The following is a 16,420-nucleotide window of genomic DNA, read 5'->3' on the forward strand; positions in this document are numbered from 1 at the left end:
AATACTACAATGAACATTAAAGGCACAACTTCAACTGTTAAAAATATATACACCTTGTGCAAATTATATAAGCAGTCATGCTGTTAAACATCTGTGCACTTAAAACTTCTTATTCCATTGAACAAAGCTATTTAAAACTCAACTTTATTATATGCATTAATAATGTTACAGCTTCTAATATTTGGTATTAAACTCTGTCTCAAGGACACCCAGTTTTCCTAGGCAGGTAATACTGTGCCAACCTCTGGCAAATGCCAAATGTGCACAATAAATGTCTAAAATAAGAAACACTTCCAACAACCCTTCCAGAGTTACTAAACCTGGTAATGTCTCATAAAAAAGGAATACAGGACTTTATACTATCAGCTATTAAAAATGCAATGGATTTTGGCAAATATATTTTTCAACCTAAAAAACACAATTACAGTCAACAGGACTTATGAACAGTGTACTAGCATACTACTGATTAACATTTATGACTTTGGTGCTAGAATACCAGTACAGAAATCTAAAGATCTGTAAGCATAGCACAGCCTTGCATTATATTCTTGTCCTTGTTACTGGAACTAAGACTGATGGACAATACAGTAACCCAATCACTTTGTAGCACATAAAACAATTTTAACACTGTGTGACCATTTTGAATATGTTGATATTACACTATCAATGATAATGTTCATTTACTAGCCATCCCACTTGTGTTTAACAGTAGGAGGATAAACATCACTGCAAATTGCACCTTCTTTGTTAGAAGTCTATCAAACAATCACTGCATGCCAAACAATCCCTGTTTAATTAGCACACTTCTTCAGCATGTTCTTAAGTTTTCATAATATAACTATATACATGTACAATATAGCTTGCTGCGTAAAATGCAGTTTTTCAAGCCACACCAAACACTTAAACAGATTCTGATTAGACTACATCCCGTACACCAACATATATTTAGCACAGTCTAGCAGCATATTTATTGTGCTCGAATTTCAGCTTCCAACATGTATCAAGTTTTGCACCACTTAAATTTAGGGCTGAATATAAACATTTTTCCTGTTGTGTTGATGGTACAGAAGGTGTACAAAGTCTGCAGGAACAAAGGGAATGCTAGATAAGTACAGTGTTTGAAAGAAAGAAAATACTATGGCAGTGCAGACTATTTGATATAGAATACTTGGTTAGTAGAAACAAAGAGAATGCTAGGGAAGTACAGAGTGTTTGACAGAAAGAGAATGCTATGGAGGTGCAGTGTTTGAATGACAGAGAAAACTTGGGTAAAACATGTTTGGAAGAAAAGTTAATGCTTTGGACGTACAGAATAGCTGGAAGAAAGAGAATGCAATAGAAGTACAGAATCTCTGAAAGGGAGAGAATGTTTTGGAAGTATAGTATATTTGAAAGTAAATGAATGCTAGAGAATTAAAGAATGTTTGTAGGAAAGGTAATGTTTTGGCACTGCATGTACAAAGTTTCCAGAAGAAAAAGACAACTTTGGAAGTACAGGATGTTTAGAAGTATAGTGTTCAGGAGTACAAAATGTTGCTATTATATGAAAGAATGTTTAGAAAGTGCACAGTGCTTGGAATGTAGATATTAACTGGAAGACATGGAATGCTTGAAATGTGGACAATGCTTGGAATGTGGGCGATACTTGTAAGGTGGGAAATGCTTGGAAAATGCTAATGTTTGGACATTGGACAATGTTTGGAAGGTGGACAATGTTTAGCAGGTAGATAATACTTGGGGGTTGGACAATGCTTAGACATTGGACAATCATGCTTGGAAGGTGTAGAATGCTAAGGAAGTGGAGATGGAGAATGTTTTGAAGATGGAGAATACTCTGGAAGTGGAGAATGCTTGGAATGTGGAGAATGCTTTTGAGATGAAGAAAGACTGGTTGGTGGATAATGCTTGAAATATGGAGACTGCTTGAAATGTGGATAATGCTTGGAAAGTGGATAATGCTTGGAAAGTGGATAATGCATGGAAGTTGGATAGTGCCTTGGAGGTGGATAATGCTTGGAAAGTGGATAATGCTTGGAAAGTGGATAATGCATGGAAGTTGGATAGTGCCTTGGAGGTGGATAATGCTTGGAAAGTGGATAATGCTTGGAAAGTGGATAATGCATGGAAGTTGGATAGTGCCTTGGAGGTGGATAATGCTTGGAAAGTGGATAATGCTTGGAAAGTGGATAATGCATGGAAGTTGGATAGTGCCTTGGAGGTGGATAATGCTTGGAAAGTGGATAATGCTTGGAAAGTGGATAATGCATGGAAGTTGGATAGTGCCTTGGAGGTGGATAATGCTGGGAAAGTGGATAATGCTTGGAAGGCAGAGATTGCTTGAAAAGTTGAGAATGCTTGGACAGTGGAGAATGGACAGTGGAGAATGCTTTGTAAGTGGATTACTTGGAAGATGAAGACAGCTTTGAAGGTGGATAATGCTTGGGAGATGGACACTGTTTGGAAAGAAGAGTGTTTCAAATTCTAAGAATATTTGGAAAAATAATGACTGCTTGGAAAGTGAAGATACTTGAAATATTGAAAATGCTTGGAATGTGAAGATTGCTTGGAAGGTGGAGACATTTTGGAAAGCTGAAACTGCTTAAAATTTTAGGAATATCTGGAAGGTGAATAATGATTGCTTGGAAAGTGGAGAATGTTTAAAATATTGAGAATGCTTGGAATGTGGAGATTGCTTGGAATGTAGACATTGTTTGAAATGTGGAAAATGCTTGAACTGTTCAGAATGCCTGGAATATGTAGATTGCTTGAACTGTTGAGACTGTTTTGAAGATAAAATGGTAAAAGGTTAGATGGTTGTCAATGCTTGGAAGATGAAGGATGTTTAGGAGGTGGAGAATGTTTGGGAAGTGGATAATGCTTGGAAGGTGGAGAAAGCTTGAAATGATGAGGATGCTTAGAAGGCGAAGAATGTTTTTTTAGACAAAAATTGTATTGAAAACAGAGACTGCTTGAAGCGTTGTTTGGAAGGTGGAGAAAGCTTCTGAGGTATAAGATACTTGTAGTGTAAACAAATTTTGTGAGGTACAAATAGCTTGGAAGAGATTGTATGTATTAGTAAACAAGAGGGCCAAGATGGCCCTAGGTCGCTCACCTAAACACACCATAATAGTGTTAACATGTTTGACATAGTGATTTCGTGGAAACAAATATTCTGACCAATTTTCATTAAGATTGGACCAAAAATGTAGTCCCTTGAAGTGTAAACAAGTATTTTCTTCAATTTAACATAATGACCTAGTTTTTAAGCCAAGGTAACCTACATTCAAACTTGGCCTAGATTTGATCAAGGCAATCATTCTGACTAAATTTCATGAACCTCAATTGAAAAATACAGCCTCTATCGCATACAAAACCTTTTTCTTTGATTTGTCCTAGCGACCTAGTTTTTGATCCCAGATGACCCATATTCAAAATTGACCTTAATTTCATCAAGGCTATCATTCTGACCAAATTTCATGAAGATCAATGGAAAAATACAGTCTCTATAAGACAAGGTTTTTTTTTATTTGACCTAGTGACCTAGTTTTTAACCACAGATGACCCATATTCAAACTTGACCTAGATTTCATTAAGTCAATCATTCTGACTAAATTGTATGTATATCCAGTGTAAAATGCAGCCCCTATTGCATACACAAGGTTTTTCTTTAATTTGACCGGGTGACCTAGTTTTTGACCCTAGATGACCCATATTCAAATTCAACCTAGATTTCATCCAGACAAACATTCTGATCAAATTTCATGAAGATCCGGTGTAAAATGCAGCCCCTATTGCATACACAAGGTTTTTCTTTGATTTGACCTTGTGTCCTAGTTTCTGACCCCAGATGACCCATATTCGTAACTGGCCTAGATTTCATCAAGGCAATCATTCTGACCAAATTTCATGAAGATCAATTGAAAAATACAGCATCTATTGCATACACAAGGTTTTTCTTTGATTTGACCTAGTGACCTAGTTTTTGACCCCAGATGACCCATTTTCGAACTCAGCCTAGATTTCATCAAGGTAATCATTCTGACAAAATTTCATGAAGATCAATTGAAAATAAAGCCTCTATTGCATACACAAGGTTTTTCTTTGATTTGACCTAGTGACCTAGTTTTTGACCCCAGATGACCCATTTTCGAACTTGGCCTAGATTTCATCAAGGTAATCATTCTGATCAAAATTCATGAACCTCAATTGAAAAATACAGCTTCTATCGCATACACAAGGTTTTTCTTTGATTTGACCTAGTGACCTAGTTTTTGACCCCAGATGACCCATTTTCGAACCTGGCCTAGATTTTATTAAGGTAATCATTCTGACCAAATTTCATGAAGATCAGTTGAAAAATACAGCCTCTATCGCATACACAAGGTTTTTCTTTGATTTGACCTAGTGACCTAGTTTTTGATCTTAGATGACCCATTTTCGAAACTCGGCCTAGATTTCATCAAACTAATCATTCTGACAAAAATTCATGAAGATCAACTGAAAAATACAGCCTCTATCGCATACACAAGGTTTTTCTTTGATTTGACCTAGTGACCTAGTTTTTGACCCCAGATGACCCATTTTCAAACTCGGCCTAGATTTCATCAAGGTAATCATTCTGACCAAACTTCATGAAGATCAGTTGAAAAATACAGCCTCTATCGCATACACAAGCTAAATGTTGACGGACGACAGACGACAGACAGACGCCTGACGCCGGACATCGAGTGATCAGAAAAACTCACCTGAGCATTGCTCAGGTGAGCTAGAAAGGATAGTGGTGGGAAGTGTGAACCCAGATATGCATGCAGACAGAAACAACAAGTGTTTTAACCAATCACCCATGACAGACTGCAGTACCAGGCAAACTGGGAATGCTATATAACACTAGAGAGCTTGGATAAGCATGCTCTGGGGTAGTCTATACCTTAGAATTGGACTCTCTTGGTAAAATTGACTCAAAAATAGTTCGGTTCCTGTTATGAGCATCAATATCAACAAAAATCACAGACCATGACGCTCCCTGGTCACCGAACAAATTCACTCCATTTATTGCTTCTAACGCAGCTTTGGCAATACCTATGGAGCTGAAATATGACACAGTAACTGTTGTTATGACAAAAATCTGTTAAAACAACATATAGTACAACAATGAGTGCCACAAAGCAGAAACAGATCTCCACTTGATATATAATCCGGATTCTTTTAAAAGTGAGGTAGTGTAGAAATCATCAATTTCTAAACAAAGTTTTTCTTTAAAAAATTGTACTTTTTTTTCTTCTGCATAAAAGCATTAAAAGGGTTCAATAGAAAACTGTCATAATTTTTCTTCTGTGTTGAGTGTGTAACATTTGTTGTTTTTTTTGTTACCTTGAAGCTACTTAAAATGGTAACCTCCTGGCTTTTTGAGAAAATAAAAATCATCAGCCAGCACTTGACTGTCAGATCTGTTTAATGCTTGGTGGCACTCAGATATTACAAAATATCTAGTCCTTCAAATACCTTGGAGTTTGACTCTCTGGGTAGCAATTCATCAAAAATAGTTCGGTTTCTATTATGTGCATCAAAGTCACAAAAAATGACCGACCAATATGCACCACTGTCACCAAACAGATTTACACCATTTATTGCCTCAAGAGCTGCCTTTGCCATGCCTATAGAACTAAAAATATACCAAAAATAAATTCATAAAAATTGTAAACTGTTGACATTTTTGTTCAAAAACTTTTTTTCTGACAATACTACCATTCAACTTGAAAATGGATATCACTCGGTTTATCTTATTTATTAACCATTAAATCCTCCAGTCCCTTTTCCCAGCTTGTTCCACTGTAGCCTTCATTTTAAAACTTTGCAAAAAGCATTCCCTAATATCCCATCCTTAGCTTGTTCTTCTGTAGCTTTCTTTTTAAAGCCTGCAGTAAACATTCCCGAACAACCCTTTATTATCCCTTTCCCAGCTAGTTCTTCAGTAGCCTTCTGTTTAAAACCCTGCAATAAACATTCCTTCACAACCATTCAATCTACCTTTACAATATTCTGCCCTAAAACACTTCTATCTTCTCTTCTTCCAACAGCTACTTTTTAATACTAAATCCCTACCATTCATTTTCTCCAAACCATTTAATCTTCAACTTTTCTCTTTGATCTCCCCCTGTTTAAATCCTTCAATCTAAAATAAGCTATGTGTTCCCTTTATAAACAAGTACAAGATTCTGTACAGTAACTATGACTTACCTAGCATGGACCTCAGTGCTTCCGTTATTGTACTTGCTTCCCCTCTCCCACATACCATAGTCAGGAGTTCTGTACGCCCTCTCAACATAAAATACAAGATTCTGTACAAAGTTCACCTCATCTGTGGTGTATATTATCTAAAAATAAATGAAAATACACACATAATATGGGCATTTATAAACCACTATTGAATCATTTAATTTTGCAGACATGAAATTTCTTGCTTATTATCAAAACGATCATTTTGTGGGGAACTGAATTTGAGGATTTCAACATTTGAAAATAAAATGAATGGACATTTTATGTGTTCTTTGGAAGAGAGCACCAAAGGCCCTGTATCACTCACCTAACCTACTTCTCACCCCAGATAACCTACTAACTAATTTGGCCTAGACTCCATAGACAAACATTTTGACCATGTTTTATGTAAATCAGGCAGATCATTTAAATAAAAAAAGTGGTTTTTCAATTAACTGAAACAATTATTTTGATTTTATAATAAAACAAACAAGAATCTACTTTATATTACCTGAAGACCTGATGTGATCATTTGTACCAACATAATCAAGTACAGGCCAACAACATCTATCTGTAAATATAGTAAAACAGTATTATATCTCTGTGTATAGAAATATGAACAGTCCAAACAATTATGTAATTTATTTTTATATATCAAAAAATGGAACATTTACTATCTTTTTCAAATCTGAGCTCAAATTAACCAACCTGATGCTACATAGGTTTTTAACTGCACTCCAAACAGAGAGTTATAAAACTAAAATAATAAGATTTTGAACTTCTGACTACTAGGTCATGAAGACCCATTTTAATGCTATATTGCCTGAGCTATATGGCAACTTAGTTAAAGTTGTCATAATTTGTCAATTATTTCACCTGTTACTTAGAGTGAGTCACCTGCATGGGGATCAAACACTGTGTAAAGCATACTTGTAAATTTTCAAACTCATCAATTTTGTAGAGTGGATCACCTGTATAGGGATCAAACACACTGTGCAGGGCATACCTGTAAATGTTCAAACTCATCGTCCTTGTAGAGTGGGTCACCTGTATGGGGACCAAACACAACTGAATAAGACATACCTGTAAATGTTCAAATTCATCATCCACGTAGAGTGGGTCACCTGTATGGGGATCAAACACACTATGTAAGGCATACCTGTAAATGTTCAATCTCATCGTCCTTGTAGAGTGGGTCACCTGTATGGGGATCAAACACACTGTGCAGGGCATACCTGTAAATGTTCAAACTCATCGTCCTTGTAGAGTGGGTCACCTGTATGGGGACCAAACACAACTGAATAAGACATACCTGTTAATGTTCAAATTCATCATCCACGTAGAGTGGGTCACCTGTATTGTGATCAAACACACTGTGTAAGACATACCTGTAAATGTTCAAATTCATCGTCCATGTAGAGTGGGTCACCTGTATGGGGATCAAACACACTATGTAAGACATACCTGTAAATGTTCAAATTCATCGTCCTTGTAGAGTGGGTCACCTGTATGGGAATCAAACACACTGAATAAGACATACCTGTAAATGTTCAAATTCATCATCCACGTAGATTGGGTCACCTGTATGGGGATCAAACACACTGTGTAAGACATACCTGTAAATGTTCAAATTCATCGTCCTTGTAGAGTGGGTCACCTGCATGGGGACCAAACACACTGAATAAGACATACCTGTAAATGTTCAAATTCATCATCCACGTAGAGTGGGTCACCTGTATGGGGATCAAACACACTATGTAAGACATACCTGTAAATGTTCAAATTCATCGTCCATGTAGAGTGGGTCACCTGTATGGGGATCAAACACACTGTGTAAGGCGTACCTGTAAATGTTCAAACTCATCGTCCTTGTAGAGTGGGTCACCTGTATGGGGATTAAAGACACTGAATAAGACATACCTGTAAATGTTCAAATTCATCATCCACGTAGAGTGGGTCACCTGTATGGGGATCAAACACACTATGTAAGACATACCTGTAAATGTTCAAATTCATCGTCCTTGTAGAGTGGGTCACCTGTATGGGGATCAAACACACTGTGTAAGGCATGACTAGCACTCTGATTCTCCTTGAATTTCTCAACCTGAAAAATTGACACAGCGAGATCTACAAATACTGCATAAACGTACTGGATTTGTAAACATATCATTCTACATTTAATTTTTTCTTAAGAACTGAGACAATATCCATTCAGCTATTTTTGCTGATTTTTTTAGTTGTTGTGTTTTATTTGTAAGTAACACTGAAGTACGGAATAGTCAATTACGGGGAACAAGATTTACTTCTTAGTCTAAAATTCACACTGACAATGTACCATATAAACAATTCCCTGATATTCAGTTCACAACTAGAGCTTCTTTTGATAAGAGCATATGTCTCCCACAACTGCCTAATCATCTAAATAGTAAGTCAGTCTTTATATACTGTTTACTCACTTCAAATATACCTTTGAAGAGTAAAACGGCTGATATTGGGTAATTCAAGGGCCATAATTCTGAAGTGCCTCGGGCGATTTGGCTAGTTAATGAACTTGGCTGAAAAGTTATGGTCAAAAACATTTGGTTCAAGTTTGGTAAATATCGGATGAGAACTAGGACGGACGTTTTGGCCACGGACGTTTTGGCCCGGACGTTTCGGCCTAGGATCTTTTGGCCTAGGACGTTTTGGCCAAGAAAATTTTTGAGGTAGGATGTTTTGGCCAAAAAGAAATTATTTCCATAATATGCAAATTATGATCTGGACATTAATATGTTATCATATGTTACAGTATAATTGATCATTCTTTTTAAAAATGTAATTGTGAATAAAATTTATTTTCATAACTCTTTTGGTTTGTTGTAAATGGCAAATATTTTCACATACACAAACACATACAATGTGTATATGTTTATATGTATACATACAGAAAGATTATAAAAAATAAAAATAAAATACCATGAGTATGTTTTATTATCAGTTTAATTTGTTCACTTATACTATAACATTCTTTAGAATAATCTCCAGACTATATTTTGCATGATATGGAACCACAACTTATTTTTGGCCAAAACGTCCTACCCCAAAAAAATACCTGGCCAAAACATCCTAGGCCGAAAGATCCTAGGCCGAAACGTCCGGGCCAAAACGTCCGCTGGCCAAAACGTCCTACATTCGTTTAACTTAGAGCGCGGACAAGAGTAAAGAATGTTTTTCAGTAATTCAAGGGCCATAATTCCAAAGTGTCTGAGCCGATATGGCTAGTTATGGAACTTGGCCGAGGACTTATGGTCAAATACATTTTGTTCAAAGTTGGTGAAGATCGGATGAGAAATGTTCGCTTTATAGCGCAGACAAGTGTAAAAAGGCTGATTTTCGGTAATTCAAGGGCCCTAATTCCGAAGTGCCTGGACCGATTTGGCTAGTTATCGAAGTTGGCCTAGGTCTTATGGTCAAACACATTTTGTTCAAGTTTTGTGAAGATCGAACAAGAAATGTTCAACTTAAGAGTGCAGACAAGATTTGTGACAGACAGACACACACACAAAAAGTCATACAGACACACACAGACAGGAGAAAATCAATATGTCTCCCACACCACTTAGAGATGGGAGACATAATAAATCGAATATACTATGCCAAAGTATATGTAGAAACTATACATGTATCTTCCTGCATAGTTTCATTAATAGCTGTGTCTGTTCTACAAGCATACACCAAAAAGAATTTTAAAGTCTGCCAGACTTGAACAAAAGAAAGAGCACAAGACTTCCACTTTAGAAGTCAAGAATTCAAACCTCTGGCAAAGCATAAGCATGTTTCCTTGGATGAATAAATCTGGATTATTTGGCCTTCCCCGGTTAGTTTATATATGTGCGGGTGGAGTTGGCAGAGTTTACTATAGGGATGATGTCAGTTGGCATAGTATACTGTAAGGAAGTTGTTAATTGGCAGAGGTTGTCAACTGGCAGAATATAATGTGGGGAAGTTGTCAGTTGGCAAAGTATACTTCAAGGAAGTTGTCAATTGGCAGAGTATACTGTGGGGAAGTTGTCATTTGGCAGAGTATACTATAGGGATGATGTCAATTGGTACAGTATACTGTGGGGAAGTTGTCAATTGGCAAAGTATACTGTTGGTTGTCAATTGGCAGAGTTGTCAGCTGGCAGAATATAATGTGGGAAAGTTGTCAATTGGCAAAGTATATTTCAAGGAAGTTGTCAATTGGCAGCGCATATTGTAGGGATGATGTCAATTGGCACAGTATACTGTGGGGAAGTTGTCAATCTGCAGAGTATACTGTTGGGTTGTCAATTGGCAGAGTATACTCAGGGGAAGTTGTCAACAGAATATAATGTTTGGAAGTGGTCAACTGGCAAAGTATACTCCAAGGAAGGTGTCAGAGTACACTATAGGGATGATGTCAGTTGACACAGTATACTGTGGGAAGTTGTCATTTGGCAGAATATAATGTTAGGAAGTTGTCAATTGGCAAAAAACACTTCGAGGAAGTTGTCAGTTGGGAGGGATGATGTCATTTGGCAAAATTTACTATGGGGAAGTTGTCAGCAGCTGAGCATACTGGTAAGGAATTTAGGTACATTGGTTAGGTTAAATGACTATCATGTTTAACTAAAATACTGTTAAAAAAAAGATGTTAAGCCAGTAAAAATTTTAAAGATTTCAAAATTAGAATGCTGATGAATTCAGATGCTGTTTTTAGTTTTGCTGTATGCCACACAACAGCTCAGTTAAAGAATAAAATCTTTTAGATCATTTGAAAATATAGAACACAACTAAATTGAAACACAATTTAAAACAAGAGCACTGCCTTGTGGGTGCAGACGCTCATCTGATTTTTTTGTCTCTGTATAATAGAAATATTGTCCTACCCATGATTTTGTAAGTCCAAAAAGGGCCATAATTCCTGCAAAAAGCAATGCAGAGTTACGGTACTTGTTGTGCAGAGTCAGCTTTTAATGCAAATAACTGCTCTGAGTTTTAAAACAATAGCTTTGACAGTTAAGGAGAAAAGTTGACCTAAACGCAAAACTTAACCATGAAATCTGTGCAGAGTCAGCTTTTAATGGCATATTAAAGTTTTAAAGCAATAGCTTTGACAGTCAGTGAGAAAACTTGATCTAAACGATCATAAAAAAGCAGGATGGAGTTATGTTTCTTGCTGTAAAGAGTCAGCTTATTATGGTGAACAAGTGTTGCAAGTTTTAAAGCAATAAGTTTTATAGTTAAAGAGAAAAGCTGACCTAAAGTTAAACACAAAACTTAACCAAGAAATCCGATTTTCTAAGTCCAAAAGGGGCAATATTTTTTGCAAAAAGCAGGATGGAGTTATGTTTCTTGTTGTACAGAGTCAGCTTACGATGGTGAACAAGTGCTGCAAGTTTCAAAGCAATAGCTTTGATAAGTTAGAAGAAAAGTTTACCTAAACATAAAACTTAACTAAGAAATCTGATATTTTCTAAGGGTCAGCTATTAATGGTGAACAAGTGTTGCAAGTTTCAAAGCAATAGCTTTGATAGTTTAGGAGAAAAGCTGACCTAAACATAAAACTTAATAACCAGGCAACGCCAACGCTGACACAAACGCCAATCAAGTGATGACAATAACTCATTTTTTTTTTCAAAAAATCAGATGAGCTAAAAATGAGACTTGGTTTGATCAATCCTGTTAATAACTAGTTCATAACTGGCACTACTGCAGCACAATTCTATTCTACATATTCATTACATGTTTTTCAGTGTATTATCGAAATATTAGAGAAACATATTTTTCACTGGTAAAAACTATAAAGTGTGTCGTTAAAACATGAAATAAAAAGAAAATTTGTTTGTTTTACATAATTATAAGACCAAAATATCTTTTACTCAAACATCATAATTATCTGCATTTTTACTTGTTGCTATGCCAATCATGGAAATACTGCATCTGGTGTTCACTTATGAAAGATATTTCAAACTTTGGCCTAAAAAAAATTATTTGTATCCTGACCTGACCTACCCTAGATATTTATCGTGACCCTGAATGTTTCTATGGCGCTGGGAAAAAAATCGATATTTTCACTATTTTTTATACTTTTAAAGGGCAGTTGCTCTTTCCTCACTGTAAAAAAAATATTTACAACCTACCTTCAAAAACTGGACACGTTACCGGAAACAAACAATATTTTTTCTTAATTAGGCCTTACACTGAATCTACAGACTCTATAATCCCACAGGACCAGTAAACTAGTAACAAAACTGAAGCCTAACAAAGACATTACACCTACCTTATCAGCCTGTCTTATCCAGCAATACAAGATACCTCTCATTGTTTTGACTGCAACTTGAGCTAATTCATGCGTTCTCCCTTGGTCATTGTCAATACGTCTACAATCAAAAAGTTATAGCCATTCTAAAAGCTGTACACTACAGATTTCTGTTAATAACTGAATTGAATCATAAGTATTATACTATTCAGTAAACTGTTTAAAAATTTAAAGCGTTTTTTGTTTTGAGATGGCCTCTGTGGCCTTGTGTTTAAGGTCATTGACTTCAGGTTACTGGCCTCTTATCTCTGTGGGTTTGAGCCCTGTTCAAATCATCATGTGAAGCAGCCACCCATTTGGCTTGCAGAAGGTCCATGGTTCTACCAGCATGCCTGGCATTTCCTGAAATAATGTCCTGGGGGTCATCTGGGGCCGTCCTCCACCATTAAAACCAGAAATTTACCCTTTCTCAATCTGAAATGTGCCTTAAAACAAACTATTAAACTTATTTTTTATGCATCAGATCTGTCCGTCTACTTAATTCAGGTAAGTATACCAGTGATACATTAACTGAGATAAAAGTATGTCACTTCTAGTTAACGTGTTTATCTGATTTGAGAGTTCTTGCTAAATGTATTTTCCAGTTACCTATATGTCTATGACACGGCCCAAACAACTGCTCCTGACATGAGCCTCCACTTGTTGTTAACTGCCATTAAGTATAATATATTCATGTAATTACCGGAACGCCTTTGACAAAAAGAAATAGCTGATTTGCACAGTATATGTTGTCCCTGACATGTAAGCCTCAACCGGTTGTTTACTGGCAGGAAGTGTGATGTATTTATCTAATTACCTGTATGTCTGTGCCAGGGCCCAAGCAGTTGTCACACAGTATAATGCTGACCCTGACATGTGTCTCCACTAGCTGTTTATTGGCAGTAAGTATTAATGTGTTTATCTAATTACCTGTATGCCTGTGCCAGGGCCCAAGCAGTTGTCACACAGTATAATGCTGTCCCTGACATGTGTCTCCACTAGCTGTTTATTGGCAGTAAGTATTAATGTATTTATCTAATTACCTGTATGCCTGTGACAGGGCCCAAGCAGTTGTTGCACAGTATAATGCTGTCCCTGATATGTGTCTCCACTAGCTGTTTATTGGCAGTAAGTAATAATGTGTTTATCTAATTACCTGTATGCCTGTGAAAGGGCCCAAGCAGCTGTTGCACAGTATATGCTATCCCTGACATGAGCCTCAACTGGCTGTTCATTGGCATACCCAATTCTTGGAAATAGTCCAAGAGTGACACTTTGGAACTGCAAAATGTGCCTTTTCACTGAAAACATAAAGAATGTTTAAAATCAGATTTTAAATTCATGCCTGGTACAACAATTATGCATATCAGTTTCAAACAATTATTGAATTAAAATAGTGATGTATTTTCTGACCAGTCAAGAGTTCTTGATTTATATTGATCACCCAAATTCTTTAAAACCACAACTGCTTTGAAATTTAGAAATTTAAAGTTTGAATAAGAATCTTATCAGGACATTACGAAAAAGTTTTAAACTGTAGAAATTCAGAAAAATCTCCAAGGTTCACAATGATGCATTTAATTCAATGGTACCGTCACTACCGTGTACATTTTTATGCATCAGCCTTTCAAAACAAACAAGAAAAACTTGGTGATTTTGCTTTCTGAACTGGAAGCAACTTACTATATCTAGTATCAAGTTTCCCATTTTGGAAGTTCAGGGAATTATCAACATAGCCTAGCTGTTTCCTAAAAAGAAAGTTCTCCTCTGTTAAAATTAATGTTGCCTGAATTTTCCATTTGGTGGGCCAAATATATGTAAACATTAACTGGCTAAAGCCTCTCTACAAAATCATTATGATTGTGCATGTTCATGAAATATATGAAAGAAATAGATCACAGGTTTACCTCAGGATTAAAAATTTAGATGATCAAACTTCTGACAGATGAGAATGCCAATTACCATAAATATTATACAATACAGTATTTAAATATAGATAACCAGACCTCTAGACAGCCCAGATATGGGTTTTCTACAGATCCGGCAGCCACAGAGGTCTCTCAGATACCAGACTTCACAACTTCAATGTTCAGGCTCCTGAACTTGACCTTTGACCCCTAACATAATAGGGGTCATTTAATTCATTCAAAGAAGTATAAAAAACATTTTTATAGCTCTTTGGTTCATTTTGTTTGTTTTGGGTTTAACGCCATTTTTTCAACAGTATTTCAGTTATGCAACGATGAGCAGTTAATCCGTGTCCCTGGATTATGTACCAGCACAAACCTCAGTTCTCTGCAAGTAACTGCCAACTTCCCAGCTTGAATCGGAGGTGGAGGACGAATAATATCAGACACAAAGTCTTTTATCAAATTGTCAAGGAGAACAATATTACGCCCCAGTCCGTATTGGGCTAGAGGTCAGGTAAACAATATGAATACTGAAAATGGTATCTGAAGCGAGGAGACTACGGGTCATACTTGATAAGTCTCTAACCCCGAGGCTATTTATTAAAAAATATTTACAAAAAAATACACATGTATTGTATAGTATATATATCATAAGTAATCATAAATAACGGCATGCAACTTTAATTCATCTATTAATTCCTTTTCTCTCAACAAATACCATATACACGGGTAATACAGTAAACAACAGTACATGAATATTGATTTTATGGTTAGGCCTAACAGACCCCTTGCTGCTTCCTTAATTAAATAGCTTCCCATATTATTGAATGAACTTATACATTATTCAACTAACAGTCAGTTTGAAATAAAAATGCATCAAATATTTAGGTAAGGAAATAAATTCATGCAAGGAAATAAGAAACAACTGATATACATGTTGTATACTGATTGTCAAGCTCCTTTTTCAGATCTTTTTCAGCACCACCTTCAGCATCACCAGTAGACACTCTGTTGTCCCCTACTTTTCCAAGGGGTAATCCATCAATAACAGAACCCCTTGAAAAACTGTCTGTAGACTTCCTTCGTTCTGTATCCCGAGACAATTGTCGGGACAACTGTCGAGCGTAAAACATGCTTATATTCTCTGAAGAATCAAAACATTTTAGTTATTGAGCTAGTTAAATGACCTTAACCTTCATAAATTAAAGTAGGTCATGGAATTTTTGTAAGTTATTAATAGAAATCAGACTGTGTATACTACATTCGAAAGAAATTATGCACACGATGTTTAATTCATAACTTTCTCATGACATCACTGAACTTAAGGGGTTCTAACTGACCAATCAAAGAGCTGCATTTTCAAGTATCTGCCAGTTTCCACTTGGGTATAACGAAGTATATTTACAATGAAAATATAGTGACTTTAGAAATAAATATCACACTACTTTAGAAACTAAATTTAGATTTTTCACTGCACAAGCCCCAGATGATGCTACAAACAACAAAACTTTGAAGTTTCATTAAAATAATATATGGATTTAATACCTTTATTTTAGTTTAAAGTTTGAGATTTTACATAGGAAGTCTATGATAAAGTCCGAGTAAAATGTAATCAATACCCAAGTGAAATTAGTATCATTCCACAATGTTTTGGACATGTTAAAATTACGAATATACAGACCCATTCCATTTGAGACTTCTATTTCCGGGCTTATGAAAATGACGAGTTTTAAACATTTTTTATTTATTTACGTCCAATTTTTATGTTTTTACAGTGTATTTTTGTTATCAGACGTTACAAATAAAGTATTTAGCAAGGTTCCAACCGGAATAATTGCGGCCTTTGGCGATTTTGATGCTGATAAATACACCGATGTTTTTGTCATATCTGACGACGGTGAGTTTGACAGATGCGATCCAAGGAAATATTTTATGAGTTATTTTCCTTATGGTC

General features: G+C 36.0%; 2 protein-coding genes across 11 annotated transcripts in view; one reads left to right on the top strand and one right to left on the bottom strand.

Annotated features, from left to right (window-relative positions):
* LOC123550412 (phosphorylase b kinase regulatory subunit beta-like) overlaps positions 1–15,667 on the bottom strand; it is a 110,400-nt gene extending 94,733 nt beyond the window's left edge. For 4 of the 10 annotated variants that reach the window (XM_053546322.1, XM_053546320.1, XM_053546321.1 and 1 more), the window contains exons 1-7: positions 15,401–15,667; positions 13,713–13,857; positions 12,539–12,638; positions 8,252–8,359; positions 6,767–6,826; positions 6,238–6,374; positions 4,928–5,087 (exon numbers count right to left, since the gene is read on the bottom strand). In XM_053546322.1, the coding sequence (XP_053402297.1) occupies positions 4,928–5,087; positions 6,238–6,374; positions 6,767–6,826; positions 8,252–8,359; positions 12,539–12,638; positions 13,713–13,857; positions 15,401–15,599 (909 nt within the window). In that variant the 5' untranslated portion in view covers positions 15,600–15,667. Of the gene's footprint in view, positions 1–4,927; positions 5,088–5,502; positions 5,663–6,237; positions 6,375–6,766; positions 6,827–7,261; positions 7,303–7,490; positions 7,532–7,643; positions 7,686–7,719; positions 7,831–8,099; positions 8,141–8,251; positions 8,360–12,538; positions 12,639–13,712; positions 13,858–15,400 lie in introns of those variants that run through there. The other 6 variants (XM_053546316.1, XM_053546318.1, XM_053546317.1 and 3 more) reach the window with 6 other exon arrangements.
* A 493-nt stretch (positions 15,668–16,160) lies between these two features.
* The window catches only part of LOC123550411 (T-cell immunomodulatory protein-like), a 41,979-nt gene continuing 41,719 nt past the window's right edge, over positions 16,161–16,420 (top strand). Inside the window, exon 1 of the mRNA XM_053546896.1 lies at positions 16,161–16,363. Coding sequence (XP_053402871.1) covers positions 16,180–16,363 — 184 coding nt within the window. The 5' untranslated portion in view covers positions 16,161–16,179. The remainder of the gene's footprint in view (positions 16,364–16,420) is intronic.

Source organism: Mercenaria mercenaria, chromosome 6, assembly GCF_021730395.1.
Source record: "Mercenaria mercenaria strain notata chromosome 6, MADL_Memer_1, whole genome shotgun sequence".
Taxonomy (NCBI): Eukaryota; Metazoa; Mollusca; class Bivalvia; order Venerida; family Veneridae; genus Mercenaria; species Mercenaria mercenaria.